Source organism: Acomys minous, assembly GCF_964271855.1.
Source record: "Acomys minous genome assembly, chromosome: 14".
NCBI classification, from domain to species: domain Eukaryota; kingdom Metazoa; phylum Chordata; class Mammalia; order Rodentia; family Muridae; genus Acomys; species Acomys minous.
The window spans coordinates 3,982,340-3,998,637 of NC_140496.1; the positions used below are offsets into that span (position 1 = coordinate 3,982,340).

A 16,298-nucleotide genomic window follows, 5' to 3' on the forward strand; every position below is an offset into this window, starting at 1 on the left:
ACCAGCTGAGGATAAGGCCCGTGTGGAACCCCCGCAGGCAGCTTTAGGAGTAAAACCACAGCAGAGTCGGAACAGGGCAATGGCGCTTGTGCTAAGCCTGCGCCTGTGTGTTGGCCGCTCTGATCAGTGGCATCCGCACCTGCAGCCCCACACCTATTAGCTTGATTGACTCATCCTGCTGTGTATCCTCAGCGGTGGATCCCAAGGTCGCGTGTTCACGCCCCTTCCGTTAGATGGCATGACATTTACACAGACCCACACATGTGCTTCCACATGCTTTACATCATCCAGACTACACGTAATACCCATGCCGGGCCAATGCCGTGTTGCTCAGGCAATGCTGACTGAGCAGGAGAGTCTGAACAGTCGGTGGGTAGATGTGTGTTATTGGTCTGGGTGGATGACCCTGTCATGAGCAGCCTTGGGCTATACAGGCCCCAGCGCTGAGCTCCTTGTCATTAGGAGCAGATTAGCATTTTAATTTGACCAGCTTGCCATATTCTGCGTTAATATCTCTCGCATCCTCGCTTCTGCTCCGCCCCTCTCTCTTCAAGGGCGAATAATCCCAAGGGCTTGTTGGAGGTCAGAGAAGCACTGGAAAAGGTGCATAAAGTGGAAGACCTTCTTCCAATCATGAAGGTAAGCGTCTCCCCAGTCACAGGTGGGGCCGCGCCAGGGACAGCAGGTAAGAGCACTGGGTTCATTTCCCCAAGGACCTGGGCTCCAGTCCTAGCTCTCACGTGGTGACTCACACTCATCTGTCAGTCCAGTCCCAGGAGATCTGACTCCCCCTCTGACCTCTGCAGGCACCAGGCGCGCAGGCTGTGCAGACATACGTGCAGGCAAAACACAGATCCACAGAAAATTACTTAATATTAAAATATATCTGAGGAGGAATTGTATAAGTGAAAACAAGCAACAATTCAAGGGGGGAAGCAAATGTTTGTGCTGCTTTAAAATGTGTAAAGGATGACATCTGAAATCCCTACATGACACTGTAAGCAGTAACCAACCAGACTCAACCAGAACTGATTTTCAAGAAGTCAGTTCAGGAAACAAAAGGGACTTGGAAGTGGATTTATTCAAACTAGGCTTGTGACTCCTGAGGCTGAGCTGCGGCCTTGACGGTGGGCGGCCCCTTTGTACACCTCCAACTTCATTTGCTCCTGGAGAGGTGCCTCCCTGTGAATGATGCCAGAGCACTGACCTGGCATGCTCACCCGGCACACCCAAGGCCTATGTTTGATCCCAACTGTGCAAACAGAAACAGCGTGAATTTTGATGTCTGTATTAATTTGAAATGCACTCTGAAAAGATGGAAATGAGGTGTCCCATTGACGTAGAAAGGCAGAACCAAGATGTCAGTCCAACTGAAAAGCTCACAAAAGGAGGCAAAAGTAAGCTGAGGAGGAAAGCCATAGCTGTGGCACATCTCAGCACATCGTGGGCAATGACAGATCTGTTGGAAGAAGAATCTCAGATGGGTTCTAAAGCCCACCATGTGGTGGTGACTGTCAGTGTTATGGCACAGTGGCAGGACACACCATAGAGAGGAGACTGGCACTGCAGTGGGTCAGCTTCTCAGTGGCTTTCTTGTGGATTTCAGTCACTACAATTCAGTAAAACATCAGGTGGAAGCCAAAATCTGCTTACCCCGTAGTGGACAGGAAAGCCAAGTGTGCTAAGGTGAGTCTTAACGCCTCGCCAGAGGATGGCAGCATTGTTCTGGTTGGGTTGTCTGTGGGAGCCTGCCCCTTGGATGGGAGCATCTCAACTTCAGACTGGCTCCAGCCAGATTCTGGATGTGTTGGTTTGTGTGTGCTCCAAGTGTGTGGGAAACACGCAGCTCTGCTTCCTCGGTAAAGCATGGAGCGACTTAGAAAAGGAAGGAGTTGGGCCCCAGCCGACGGTTCACTAGCCGGGAGCATGGACCGGAGTCGAAGGGCTGGCCTCACCCTTCCACTCTGCCACTCCGCAGCCCAGTGGCTGGGCCAGGCATGCTTCCTTTCCTGTGAGTAGGTGTCCAAACCTGCTCGTGTCTGTGGCAAGGGTCCAGCTGTGCAGTAAGCACCTGCACTTGTCTTCTGAGAGCCATTCCTGAAAGAAGGTGCCCCCGCCTCGGTTCAGCTCACAGCCTTGCCAGCCTGCCGTGTCCAGCTGCACCCTGCTCTGGGCCTCCAGCCAGCACTCCTGTGGCCTGCTGTTAGAGAAACCCTCCCACCAGAAGCCAGAGAAGGCCTTTGTCATTGCTTGCCTTGCTCCAGGTCCACCCGTCCTAGAGAAATATGGACAGCATCATGTAGCTGAACTAGGAAGGCGTTTTTCTAGAGTAAAGGCAGACCTGTTTCCTGCCATTTCAGAATGTCACAAGTTTTAACTCAAAACTGGCCCCTGAAGCTGTGTTCCTGGAGACCCTGGCCAGCTCTGAGGAATCCCTAGCAACCCATGGTCTGCAAGGTTGGAGTGTGTACATATAAAACTCCCCAGCTAGAGAGAGAGAGAGTGCTGAGCGCCTCTGAGGGATCGATCGCTTGCAGGAGCACAGAGTGCTTTTTTGGGTTACAGGAGCCGGCACTGCTGCACTGTTGGCAGGCGGGGTTGCTGCCAGCTGAGTTGGGAGGAAAAACAAACGCAGAGCAGCTGCCACAGTGAGCCAGATCTTGGCTGGTACAGGCACCCCACAGCTCCCTGGTGCTCTGTGTGCTTATGTGATGTGCTGCTGGGGTTCCTAGGGCACCCCGCAGCTCTCTGATGCTCTGTGTGCATGTGTGATGTGCCGCTGGGGTTCTGAGGGCTTTTGCTGCATCTGAAGAGGGGAGAGGTGTTCTTAGCCACTGCCTATCAAGAGAGAGCACGTGGTCTCCCTATCTGAATGCCTCAGAAAAACCTAGGGCTGAGTCAGAGCTCCGGACAGATTAGAACTCTACATGTCTAGCCTGCAGCTGTGGGCTACATGCAGCCCAGAGGAGCTGCGAGTGTAGCCCAACGTGTTTGTAGGTGACAGTGCCATGCTGCAGTGTCATAACTGCAACTAACATACATTTTTGTTTTCCCTCAAAAGCAGTTTAATACCAAAACAAAGGATGGGTTCACTGTGAACACCAAAGTTCCCAGCCTCAAAGATCAAGGGAAGGAATATGACGGCTTCACCATCACAATCACAGGAGACAAGTATGTGTGCGCAGAGGTGGCGCTGTGTTCTGAAGGGAATTGTGTCACAGCGTATGTCTGGCCAAGCCACCAGCCCCTTACGTCCCCACAGCCAGCCCCTTATGTCCCCGCAGCCCCTCGGCCTGGTTGTCAGAGGCTGTGGAGAGCTTGTCCAGTGGCAGGAAATCACGGATCTGGGCAGCCCCAGTTGCTGTGCAAGGACTGATGATGGGTGTGTGCATGTCACAGGGTGGTGCCATCTTAGTGGAAAGTTTGCATACAGATGACAAAAAAACTTAAAAAGTAGAAGTAAAGCTTTGAAAGGCTGAGGTTACAGTTGTCATTTGTGACCTGTAACTCTGCCCTTACTCTCACATCCTCAAGATGGTTTTCACAGCCACTGATTTAGAAGCATTTTTAAAAAATTATTTTTTTGCCAGGGCAGTGGCGCACGCCTTTGATCCCAGCACTCTGAGGGCAGGCGGGGTCTCTGTGATTCGAGGCCAGCCTGGTCTACAAAGCAAATCCAGGATAGCCGAGGCTACACAGAGAAACCCTGTCTTGAAACACAAGAAATTTTTCTTTGACAGTTTCATACATGTATATTATGGCTTTTAATCTTTCTCACTCCGTGTTACCTGACTTGCCCCCCACCCCACGCCAACCCCCAACTATTCCCACGGGATCCTTTCTTCCCACTAGGCCCCTTCTTACTTCACGGTCATGCATGTGTGCATGCATGTGTGTCCCGTAGAATTTAACTAGGATAGACCCACATCAGGCCACTTCTCCCATGAAGCTGTCAGCTTTTCCCCTTGTCTTCCCCATTAGAAATCTTCCCTTTTGAACTGTCACCCAGTTATGCTATGTCTCCAAGCCTGGTCTTACCTATCCCTCCCTCCCTTCAGCTAAAGGATTTAAGTACTAGAAGGTTCTACAGGTGACGTCATGATAAATACGTGCTGCATGAGTTTATCATCACAGCTGCAGTGGTGCCACATGCAAGAGCTTAAACTGCAGACATGATAGGAGCAGTGTGTGTGAGCCTCTGTGAGCCTCCCGCAGTCCCCGCTCCTCACTGTGGACAGAGTAGCTGGGAACTTGATGACAGAGCCTGGGCAGGCCTGGCTCAGGGGCTTGGCGCTCAGGGCAGCCACTGAGAGCATACAGACACAGAACACACGCCACTGCTCCAGGTTTCTGTTTGGTCTGTGGAGTGTACACCTTTGACAGTTGCTTGTGTTTTCAGGGTTGGCAATATTCTATTTTCTGTGGAAACTCAGACCACAGAAGAGAGGACCCAGCTGTATCACGCTGAGATAGATGCACTTTATAAAGACCTAACAGCAAAGGGGAAGGTGCTTCTCCTCTCCTCAGAGTTTGGGGTAGGTTTTCCTGTGTGTGTGTGTGTGTGTGTGTGTGTGTGTGTGTGTGTGTGTGTGTGTGTGTATGATATGGGAGTCTAAGTTCATGACCTCTGTCCTTTCTCCTAGGAGGCTGATGCTGTCTGCAACTTAATCTTATCCTTAGTTTATTACTTTTATAATTTAATGCCCCTGTCTCGAGGATCTAGGTGAGTGGTACCCTGTACTATGATGGCTTCACACTGAGCTTTTACTGTGGCTTATACTTCCTGACACAGAGACAGGCTCTGAAGCCCACTACAGATCAGAAGCTCCCATGGCTTCCTCTAAACCCCACCTCCACCCCCAGCCCCAATAATCACATCCTTGTTGGGTACAGTGGCACACGCCTTTAAAGCTAGCCCTGAAGAGACAGAGGCAGGCGGAGCTCTGTGAGTTTGATGCCTGCCTGCTCTACATAGTGAGGCCCTGTCTCAAGAAAAAAATAAGAAGAAAGAAAAACAGAAAGATAACATCCTTGACCAGCAGTCTAGGGAATTTAATTTAAGTCCAAGGGGAGAGGCTGGTGTGTGCCTGTCTCACAATAGTAGAGAATGAAGCAGGAAGCAAGCTGACTGGGACACACGGTCCCTCAGAAGCGATGCTCCCGTGGACAAGCCTCAAGGTCCTTGTGCTTTTTCCGTAGGAAAGTAGAAATATTTTCAAAACAAACACAACTGAGTTCTATTGTTAACTGAACACTTACGGTTTCAATCTTATGTAAGACTTTGTTTTTCTGGTGGAAGACCATAGGGAGGTTAGCATGGTGACTGTAGACCAGGGCTGGCTGACGTCTGTTCTGTCTCAACAGTGTCATCGCCTACTCAGTCATCGTGGGAGCACTGATGGCCAGCGGCAAAGAAGTGGCAGGGAAGATCCCAAAGGGAAAGGTATACAGGGCCGGCGGGAGGTGCATGCACAGCTGCAGCATGCATGGCCGCACTGCCTCCTGGGCTGTGGTTATGGGGCACGTTAGACCTCACACCATGCCTCCTGTGCCCCGTCACACCCTCATTCTCTTCTTTTCCAGTTAGTTGACTTTGAAGCTATGACAGCCCCTGGCTCTGAGGCCTTCAGCAAAATAGCAAAAAGCTGGATGAACTTGAAAAGGTAACTGTGCCTGTGGTGGGGGCGGCCTGCTGGGGAAGGGCCGCCTTCCTCCGCCTTTGCCCTGGGCAGCTGAGCGCAGCCTAAGACATTGGCTACAGGTGAAAATGAGTGCGGGAGATGGGGCGAGGGGAACTCAGTGGATAAAGCACATCTCAAGGACCCAAGTTACGATCCCCAGAGCACAAATAAAGTGCTGAGTGGTTCTGGTAGCTCACTTATAAGTTCAGAGCTCAGATTGCAGAGAGAGAGGACCCCAAGAACAAGGTAGCTGGTGAGGCTAGCCTGCATCTGTGAGCTCTGAGTTCAGCAGGAGACCCTGGCTCAGCAAATACAGAGGAAAGTAGTTAAGGAAGAGTCTCAGTGTCAGCCTAGGACCACCACACGCACATGCGCGCACACACACACACACACACACACACACACACGCACGCACGCACACACAGGAGTAAATACAGAGGAGAGTAGTTAAGGAAGACTCTCAGTGTCAGCCTAGGACCACTAGACGCACATGCACACACACGCGCACACCACACACACACACACACACACACACACATGAGACCCTGGCTCAGTAAATACAGTGGAGAGTAGTTAAGGAAGAGTCTCAGTGTCAACCTAGGACCACCACACACACATGCACACACACACAGAGGAGACCCTGGCTCAGTAAATACAGTAGAGAGTAGTTAAGGAATAGTCTCAGTGTTAACCTAGGACCACCACACACACATTCACACATACACACACACACACACACACACACACACACACACACACACACACACACACACGACCCTGGCTCAGTAAATACAGTGGAGAGTAGTTAAGAAAGAGTCTCAATGTTAACCTAGGACCACCACACACACACACACACACACACACACACACACGAGACCTTGGCTCAGTAAATACAGTGGAGAGTAGTTAAGGAAGAGTCTCAGTGTCAACCTAGGACCACCACGCACACATGCACACACGCGCGCGCACACACACACACGCATGCACATGGTAATTAATTTAAAATGAGTGATAATAAGGGAAAAGGTGTGTGAAGGAAATTTTACTCATGTCTCTTTTATATAACCAGTTTCTCCCCCCACCTCCCTCTCTGTCTCTCTCACTCTGTCCATCCATTAACCCAAACTCAGGCCCAGGGTCCAGGAGTGGGTTGAAAGTATACGTTTCCCACGACCCACATGCAGCACAAGCCGGGTGTCTCGTACTTTACGGCACTGCAGTTCCCAGAAGCTGGTACTTTGTGGCAGCCCAGGCAGGGGCTGTGTGACGAGCTCCAGCAGGAAGTAGCACCCCCCACCCCAACCCGTTGTCACCATGTGCTACAGTCCAGCGAGCTGCCTCACAGCCCGACCTCCAGGAATGCTGGGAAGTGCACAGGCTTGAGCAAGACTCAGTCTCTGCATCCCTTGGTGCTGTTGGACAACACCATTCTGTCACCTCCTGGGCCGTTTGAGCTGGGTTAAAACTGAGGAGTCTGTGTCTGTCTTGTTCCGAGCTCACCCGTTTACACTTGGTTTGGTGATGTGATGACAAGGTGGAAGGTCCTGTTTCCTTTACTTAGTAATTTCGGCAAATCTTCCCACAAACCACACAGCCACGTGTACAGTTGTGGTTGGTGGCAAACCTGGTATGTAATGTTTCTCAAGGCTCATGGGAGCTCAGAGCTAAGGGTTTGTCAACTGCTGCAGATAAGAAAAATGGAGCTTAGAGAAGTGACAGTCGGGAGGGACAAGACCAGGCCTGAGGCCAGTGTCCTTAGAGTCCAGGTTCAGCGTGCATGGCAGCCATGGCAGCCACAGGAGGACGTGTGGTGAGTGGTCCTGTGCACATTAAAGTGCCATTTTCTCCCCAAAGTCCTGGCTGAGCCTCCAGGCAGCTCAGGGCGTGAGGCCACTACCGTGGAGGTGTCTGCCTTGCCCTCCACCTTTCTGCTATTGTCTCTCATGAGAGACTCAGGGGTCTAGAGAGTTCCTCAAAGGAATGCCTATGCCCAGGCTGTGGCCCTCCTGTGAGGCAGTGGTGATAGTCAGTTTCCCTGTGTTTCTCTTGCAGTATCTCTCCTTCCTACAAGACCCTGCCATCAGTGTCAGAGGCATTCCCGACTCTGAGGTCCATGATCGAGGTGCTCAACACGGACTCCGCCCCACGCTGCCTGAAGAAGCTCTAGCTGCACAGAGGATGCGTGAAGGGCCAGGCTCTTGCTTCCTAAGTTATTTTTTAAAACATGGGATTATTATGGAATTAGGTCCTTTATTACTTTTGATACCAATTTTTTGATAGGAATTGAATACTTGAAAACATTTTCTTTCCTTTTTCTGAACCGTAACAGAAATCATGAAAACGGGTTTTAGGGGAAAAGCGACTTGACCAGGAAGGGAAGTATGTGTATTAATGGCAGCCGCTTGGTTCCTGTGTGGTAAGGCATACTGCTCCTTCCTTACAACGAAAAATGTTTACTTCAAAAACCAAAAATTAATCATTAAGATGAACAAAGCCAACAACAAGCAGGGCTTGTCTTTACTTGTCAGAGGAAGGAAGTCTGAGGAACTCTCTGACTTCCCTCCTGTGCGCTTTTGTGGGGTGCCTCGCTGCTGCCATGCTCCCACACGTGGGCCCCTCAGCCCCCCAGAATGTGGAAGGGCCCAGCAACCTGTGGCCAGAGGCGCTGGCCGCACGACACGGACAGTATTTGCCAGCGTCCAGACAGAGTCACTGAACTTTTCTGTGTTGGAAAGATAAGCTGAGGCAGTTTCTGTCAGTTGCCAAGCCTGGCCGCTGGGTTGTGTTGTTTATGTGTGAGCTGGCTTCGCTTTCAGGTGAAGAACACTTAGAAAGTGTCTAGTTTTCTCAGACTGGGTGAAGGATGGAGTGAGACGGTCCATTAAACTGTTGCAGTTTCAAGCCGTGGTCCGTTTCGTATTCTTGTGGTTGTGTTGTGGCCTCTGTGTTATTTAGGTTCCTATTCAGATGCTGGAGATGGAGCACAGGGCTTCCCACAGTGTAGAGCACTCGGCCACTGGACCCCCACCCCCCGGGGCACCCACCCCCCGAGACACCCCCCCCAGGACCCCCACCCCCCAGGGCACCCCCCTGAGCCCCCCCAGGGCACCCCCCCCCCCCCCCCCGGAGCCTCAGTGATCCCCGAGTGAGGGCAGAACCGCTGAGGGTCCATGCAGGAAGCAGCATGTCTGCCCAGCCCCACTGTCTGTAGTTTCCTGTCCTGGAGATGTGGCTTTCCCAAGGTGACCCGAGGGAGCTGGACTGACTCATTCTGCAGGCAGAGTCCATACCCGTGGGCCGGGCATCTTCACCGAGGCTGCGCTAAGACAGGGCAGATGGCCCACACCCTAAGAGGTCTCTGACCTCCGTAGCCGCTGATGAGCTGACAGGATGGTGCTGGGCCGTTCCTGCCAGGGGCTCACTGGGAACTGAGGACCCAGGCTCCCACTGCCTCACTCAGTGCTTAGCACAGTCTTGAACAACATTGTCTCCAAATGCTGCTGGGTCACTTTGCCCTCATGGCTCCATCCCCTTCTGACAAATGACCCAAAAACCAGAAGCGAGGCCTAGAGAAACCGCTGAATCCAGTGGGAACAAGCTGGGCCTGAGTCAGGGGCCTCTGTGTGGTGATGCTAACAGAGGGTTCTGGCACAAGGTGGGGGCGGGGGAGCACAGACCTGTATCTGTACAGTCCAAAGCTCTATCTTCTGAGGCCATCCCAGGGTGCGTTCTGAGGGACTTGTGCAGGTCAGCCCTAACTCATCGGACATGAAACACAGGCAGGGGGCTGCCTGCAGTTGAGGTGGGAGGGCGGGGTGGCATCTGCAGAGGCAAACAGAAGATCTGGGCTTTAAACTTCCCTTTGGCTTTCATCAGACGTTTCCTCACTTGTTCACTAAAACATCATGATTGGAAGTTGAGCGGTCTGCTGAGGGCTCCACACGGTGGGAGGGCTCTTGTGTCCCCTCCTGTGGTCACAGGTCACTTCACTCCTCGTGTCCTCACCAACCCAACAGACTGAATTTAGAATCCACATGGAAGCCTGCCTCTGGGTGTGTCTTTGATGTTACCGGAAAGGCTCACCCAGTGTGGGAAGACGCACCCTGAATTTAAGCCGCAGCAGCCCATGGGCTTGTGCTGGCCACCCGCTTCAGTTCCTGTCTGCATGCAGTGTGACCAGCTGCCCCCACCCTTCCACCATGATGGACTGGGCCCTCAGACTGTGAGTCAGGCCAAACCCTGACCTTCCTTGTGTCAGAAAGCGGGGGAGCGCACACTGACATCAGCCCAGACTAGAATCCGGTTCTGCTTGCTGGCCTTGTACTCTTTTGTTTATTGAGACAGGGTTTCTCTGTGTAACCCCAGCCGGCCTTGAACTCACAGCCATGCGCATGCCTCGGCCTCCCGAGTGCTGGGATTAAAAGGGAGTGCCACCACACCTGGCTCAGAATATGGTTCCTTATAACTCAGCCCATTGACCCCGAATTACGACATTTCAATGTATGTATTTCCTGTCACAGCTTCTGCCTGTTCAGGTGATATGACTTGTTACAAGGCCTGGGGAGCAGAGTGGCCAGGAGCTCCCTGAATATATGGGGCAAATTCCCCAGGGCTCAACAAAGCATCATGGGCAGTTCTGTTTGTAGCCAAGGAGGTTGTACCCTAGGGTAATCTGAGGCCTGTCTCTAAGGGCTCTTGTTCCTGGAAGACCACTGGGATGGTTCCTCAGCTTTGTGGTGAATTCAAGGTCACTCTGGAATACTCGACTCTGCCAAAGAGAAAGAAAACGAAGGATTCTAAGCCAGCTGTGGTAGCGTATGCCTATTATCCTAGCCATCAGGGGCTGAAACAGGAGGACTTGTGCACGTTCGGGACAACGTGAGCTATAAATATAGTCCCTGTTTCAAAAGTATTTGTATGCATATATGCATATATACACATACATATGCATACATTGTGTGTGTGTGTGTTTCAACTTTACAAGCTGCCTCCAGGGCTGGAGAGTTGACTCGGAGGTGGTTAAGAGCACTGACTGCTCTTCCAAAGGGCCTGAGTTCAATCCTCAGCAACCACATGGCGGCTCACAACCATTTGTAATGTGATCTGATGCCTGTATGTGTATATGCAGGCAGAACACTGGATGCATAATAATAAATAAATAAATCTTTAAAAAATAAAAAGTAAAAAATAAAAGCTGCCTCCAGAGAAAACCAGCAAGTGCAGTAGGAAAATTATTACCCAGGTTTCAGACTCCGAAGGAAAAAGCCATGTGTGCTTGGGCTATGCCCACACACCAGCCCTAGAGGCAGAACACGCAGAATGCCCAGAAAACGCAGGTTTAGCTCAGTGAACGCCTTTATGTGGGCTCCTCTTCCAGTGAGCAACAAGATAGAAGAGACTATGCTGCGCCCCATGTGGCCGTGCCTCTCTCTGTCCGTCTTCCTAGTAGTGAAGGACACGTGGATGCCTCTGGCACAGCACATTGCCTGGTCCAGGGTGCCAAGAACACCCTGATTTGATGAGGGAGAAAACACGCAGAGATCTTCAGGAGGATAGTGAGAGGCGGTTGTCTGGCCCTTCCCGGCCGAGGCGAGGGCCAGGTGTGAGAGGTGAAGTACCCACGCGGTGCCTGGGCCACAAGGCTGGTGATGCAGCTCACGTGCAGTGCAGGGACTGACTTTAAGCCTCACTGAGAAGGGGCAGCACAGACTCTGTCCTCCACTGTCGACATCCCCCGGGCTAATCACAGAGGGCAACCAGAAAGCGGAAGCCAACTGCTGTAAGGTGCCTCATCATCCTGGGCTGCTGGAGGCATGGGGCTGCAGGTGAAGCTTTCAGGACAGGGGTCCTCTGTGTGGTCCTAGGCCAGTGCACCAGCAGCAGCACTGAGCTTTCTGATGGTGCCCGATTCCCACTAAAGACCAATCTGATCAGAAATTCCCGGGTGAGCCCAGATCACATTGTGAGTGTATGGAGCTCTCAGCTGTACAGCTGGCTTGTCTACTGCAGCGTGTTAACCGTGTCTGCACCCTCTAGTCCATGGACAGTAAATAAATGGATTCTAGAAAGTTCCGTGATAGTTAAGGCTCTTGTTAAAATGTAGATCACAGCACTCAGGAGGCCAAGGCAGAATGAACACAAATTCCAGGCCCTCCTGGACACACAGCAAGACCCTGTCAAAAAGAAGTGTAGACGGGGTGTGGAGGCACATCCTGAGACCTTAGCCATCAAGATGCTGAGGAGGATCATTGGTGAGGCCATCCTAGCCTACATGGCAAGACCCTCATTCTTCAACGCTCAAACAAAATGGGAATGAAGCATGTGATTAAAAATCTCTAGTGGAAAATTTGCAGCTAATGCCTACCTATGCTGGCCCTGGTCATGCAGAGTACAGCTGCCTTGCCTGTTTGTGCTGGCCCTAGCCATCCTGAGCACAGCTGCCTTGCCTGTCTGTGCTGACCCTGGCCATCCTGAGCACAGCTGCCTTGCCTGTCTGGCCCTGGTCATGCCGAGCACAGCTGCTTTGCCTGGCTGTGCTGGCCCTGGCTATCCTGAGCACAGCTGCCTTGCCTGCCTGTGCTGGCCCTGGCCATCCTGAGCACAGCTGCCTTGCCTGGCTGGCCCTGGTCATGCCGAGCAGCTGCCTTGCCTGCCTGTGCTGGCCCTGGTCATCCTGAGCACAGCTGCCTTGCCTGTCTGTACTGGCCCTGGCTATCCTGAGCACAGCTGCCTTGCCTGCCTGTGCTGGCCCTGGCCATCCTGAGCACAGCTGCCTTGCCTGGCTGGCCCTGGCTAGCCCGGGATGAGCAGAGCACATTGGTGGAGGCTGTGCATCTGTCCCACTCACCTCATACTGTGCTGCCATCGCAGTCCTCCTTATCCCGAATTAGCCCTGCATCTGGTGTTTCTCTGGCATCTGTGGTCTGTCAGTTACTTTTCTCAACCGAGCAACTTGAGGCCCACGTTTTGAGGTACGGCCCAGCACGGCTAGGAAAGCATGGCCGTTGGAGTAAGGCTGCTTTGTTCACATCTTGATTGAACAGGAGTCAGGCAAAGGATTAAGAAGGCCGCTCTATAAAACATGGAGGCTAACCCTCCGTGACCCGCCTTCACTATGACCACCTCCTAAAGGTCCAGAGCCCCCCTAACAGCGGCACCTACAAGCCTGCACACATCCAAACTGCGACACATGTTCTCATGTGGTTGGTTTTTTCCTCCCAACCTGGAAGAATAAAGCAGACACTGCTGGGTTCAAAGAGTGGTATAGCCAAGCACGGCACTCTAAAGTGCTGAGTGCTGAGTGCTTCATGGGAAAGGAGCCTTAGACCCAAGGGCTTCCTCGTTCTCCCTTCCAGCCATCTCTCTCTCTCTCTCTCTCTCTCTCTCTCTCTCTCTCTCTCTCTCTCTCTCTCTTTCTCTCTGCAGCCAGGGCTCTACTCCTTTAGAAACTTCCTGGCAATGAATTATATTTGCTTCAAAACACTTAATGAAAGTGTTCTCGCCTTCTTTCTTTGTAAAAGGAAAACAGCTCTTAACTGCTTTTTTAACAAGAGGATTTTGTTTTATGTGTATGTGTGAGTGTTCGCCCATATGTAGTGTAAGTGCACCATATACATGCTCTGCCCACAGATCATAGGAGGGTGTCAGACCCCTAGAGTGACAGACAGTTGTGAGCTGTCATGTGGGTGCTGGCGACCACACTCAGGTCCTCTGCTCAGGTCCAGTGCTCTCAACCACGGGACCCACCACTCCAGCCTCACAGCTGCATTGAAAACAGCATGAGGCCATTTTTTCTGAAACTAACCACCCTTCCTATACAGTTTCAAGGCGAGCACACAGATGTTAAATGCAAGGACACTTCTTTATTTTTAAAATATGTTTATTATTTAAATCTTTCATGCATTTATACCATGTATTTTAATACTATCCATCCACCATTACTCAATTCTTAGTGCCACATCCTGTCTCCGTCTCAACTTTGTATTTTCTTAACCCTGAGTCTAGTCAGTGCCACCCATATGTGAATGGGTGTGAGGCTACCTGCCAGCAGCCTCGGCCCTAAAGGGGAGGTAACTACACCTCCCTCAGCAACCACTAACTGCTACTGGTTTTCTCACCAAGCCTGGGGCCTTGAGGCCTCCTCTCCATCCATGCTGGACTCTGGACTGGTTCCGTCTTGTGTGTCTTGTGTAGGTCTCATGCAGGTGACCACAGCTGCGGAGCGATGCATGTGGTGGCCATGCCGTGCCATTTTACAGCTCCTCTCAGTCATATCTCTCTCTCTCTCTCTCTCTCTCTCTCTCTCTCTCTGTTTTTTTGAGACAGGGTTTCTCTGTGTAGCCCTGGCTGTCCTGGACTCACTTTGTAGACCAGGTTGGCCTCGAACTCACAGCAATCCACTGCCTCTGCCTCTCAAGTGCTGGGATTAAAGGCGTGCACCACCACTGCCTGGCTCTCACTCATCTCTTAACAGTGTCCCTGCCCTCTCCTCTGTGGTGTGCCCTGTGTCTTTCACGGGTTAGGTCAGTATAGACAATCCGTCCACAGCTGGACACTCCCAGTTCAGGAACACTTCTTCAAGCATTATTTGTGTTATGAAAAGGGGGTTAGCAGAGATACACCATGGGGTTGGGGCCAGTGTACTGAGCCTGTGAGACTTGTTACAGCCCCATTTAAATCGCTAATAATAATACCAAAAGGTCAGCATCCTGGGTTTGTGGCTTACACCTTCACATCCTGAAAGACCAGCTGTCATCTGCTGGCTTTGCTTTTATCCTCTCTGTTATACTGATGAGATTTTTGTTTTTATTTATTTTGAGACATAATCTTATACTGTAGCCCAGGCTGGCTTGAAACTCATGGTACAAGCCAGCTTTGTTTTAAACTAATGGCAGTCCTCCTGCCTCAGCCTCCCCAATGCTAGGGTCCCTGGTATGAACCACCATGCCTATTTTATTTCTCTCTCTCTCTCTCTCTCTCTCTCTCTCTCTCTCTCTCTCTCTCTCTCTCTCTCACACACACACACACACACACACACACACACACACTCTCTCTCTCTCTCTCTCTCTCTCTCTCACACACACACACACACATACACGCACGCACTTGGACATAGGTGGTCACGCAGTGCAGGGTAGCTTCGGACGGCGTGGCCAGCTGGAATGCACTTGAACGTAGGATCCCTTTGCCCCGACCTTACACAAGAGTGCTGAGATCACATGTGTGTGTCGCTATGTCTGGATTACATGGTACTGAGGATGGACCTGGTCTTTACGCATGCTAGTCTAGCCCTCTACAAGCTGAGCCACATTCCCCGTACCCTGACAGCATTCCTAGTGGTTGCACCAGCTGCCTTTGTGAGTCAACTTGACACAAGCTAGAGTCACCAGAGAGGAAGGCACCTCAGTTGAGGAGACGCCTCCATGACATCCAGCTGTGAGGCATCTTCTCAACTAGTGATCCATGCAGGAGGGCCCAGCCTACTGTGTGTGGTGCCATCCCTGGGCTGGTGGTCCTGGGTCCCATGAGACATCAGGCAGAGCAAGCCATGAGGAGCAAGCCTGTAAGCAGCGCCCTCCATGGCTGCTGCATCAGCTCCTGCCTCCATGTTCCTGCCCTGCTTGAGTTCCTGTCCTGACTTCCTTTGATGATGAACAGCAGTGTAAAATAAACCCTTTTCTCCCACTTTTTGGTCATGGTCTCATCCCAGCAATAGAAAGCCCAAGCCAGTGGTGATACCGTTTATTGTGGAGCCTGCCACGTTTGTGACATTCCATTTAGATCAAGGCCTTTCAAGTTATTTCTGCACTTGCCTTCAATGTCAGGAGAGGGCCACTTCAGAGGCAGCTAAGCCGCAGCTGGCATTTCGCTTTTCAGGAGTGGACAGCATGTTTCAGTGGACCCGTTTCAGTCTTGTGGAAATCAGGCAGTAAGGATGGACGGGAACACAGTCCTTCCAGCCCTGTGTAGCTTTGGCTTGCAAAGAGAAACTTTATCATACCAAGCCTGGCTCCCACTGGGGAAACATCTGCCTCCCTGTGGAAACTTTCCATCCTCTTCAGTTTGTTTGCTGATAGCAAAGCTCCCGGAGTTCTTGTGATTTCTGAGATTCCAGCCTTAGCGTGGCCATTTTTGGAAGTTTAAACTTTTGGTTTGTCCCTCACTTAAGCTGATGGACTGCGGGTTCCTTCCACTGACCTGCGAGATGTTTAAAGACACAGTCCTGAGATGTAACTGACATGGGTGTGTTTGCGGGGAAGGGGCTGCCTCACAGCGGCAAGCATCAGAAAGCAAAGGCTTCGTGGGCCTGGAGAGGACTTGGTTTGGAGCTCTTCAGAGAGGCAAAGACCTTTGGGGCTTGGGGCACTTCCCTCATCTTGACCCACATCTTTTAGCAGGAGTTAGGATTCTGCTTCAGTCGGCCTACCTGTGACGTCATTGCTTACCTGCCACGGGGGCGTGGCCCTGCCCAAGGCCATATAAAAAGACAACGTGGCCCCCTCTCTCACCCTTTACCCCCTTTCTGTCTTCCTCTGTCTCTGTCTCAGTATCTCTCTCTCTCTGGAGTACCCCTCCCCCCTTATGCTTATTTAATAAACTCACAACATAATATCTGGC

The 16,298-nt window shown here is 51.6% G+C and overlaps 1 protein-coding gene across 11 annotated transcripts in view; it reads left to right on the plus strand.

The window, feature by feature from the left end:
* TTC13 (tetratricopeptide repeat domain 13) overlaps positions 1–8,582 on the plus strand; it is a 66,284-nt gene extending 57,702 nt beyond the window's left edge. For 8 of the 11 annotated variants that reach the window (XM_084757430.1, XM_084757436.1, XM_084757434.1 and 5 more), the window contains 7 exons: positions 555–639; positions 3,062–3,171; positions 4,400–4,535; positions 4,644–4,723; positions 5,365–5,443; positions 5,584–5,663; positions 7,734–8,582. In XM_084757430.1, the coding sequence (XP_084613556.1) occupies positions 555–639; positions 3,062–3,171; positions 4,400–4,535; positions 4,644–4,723; positions 5,365–5,443; positions 5,584–5,663; positions 7,734–7,848 (685 nt within the window). In that variant the 3' untranslated portion in view covers positions 7,849–8,582. The remainder of the gene's footprint in view (positions 1–554; positions 640–3,061; positions 3,172–4,399; positions 4,536–4,643; positions 4,724–5,364; positions 5,444–5,583; positions 5,664–7,733) is intronic. The other 3 variants (XM_084757433.1, XM_084757435.1, XM_084757440.1) reach the window with 1 other exon arrangement.
* The last annotated feature ends 7,716 nt before the right edge of the window (positions 8,583–16,298 follow it).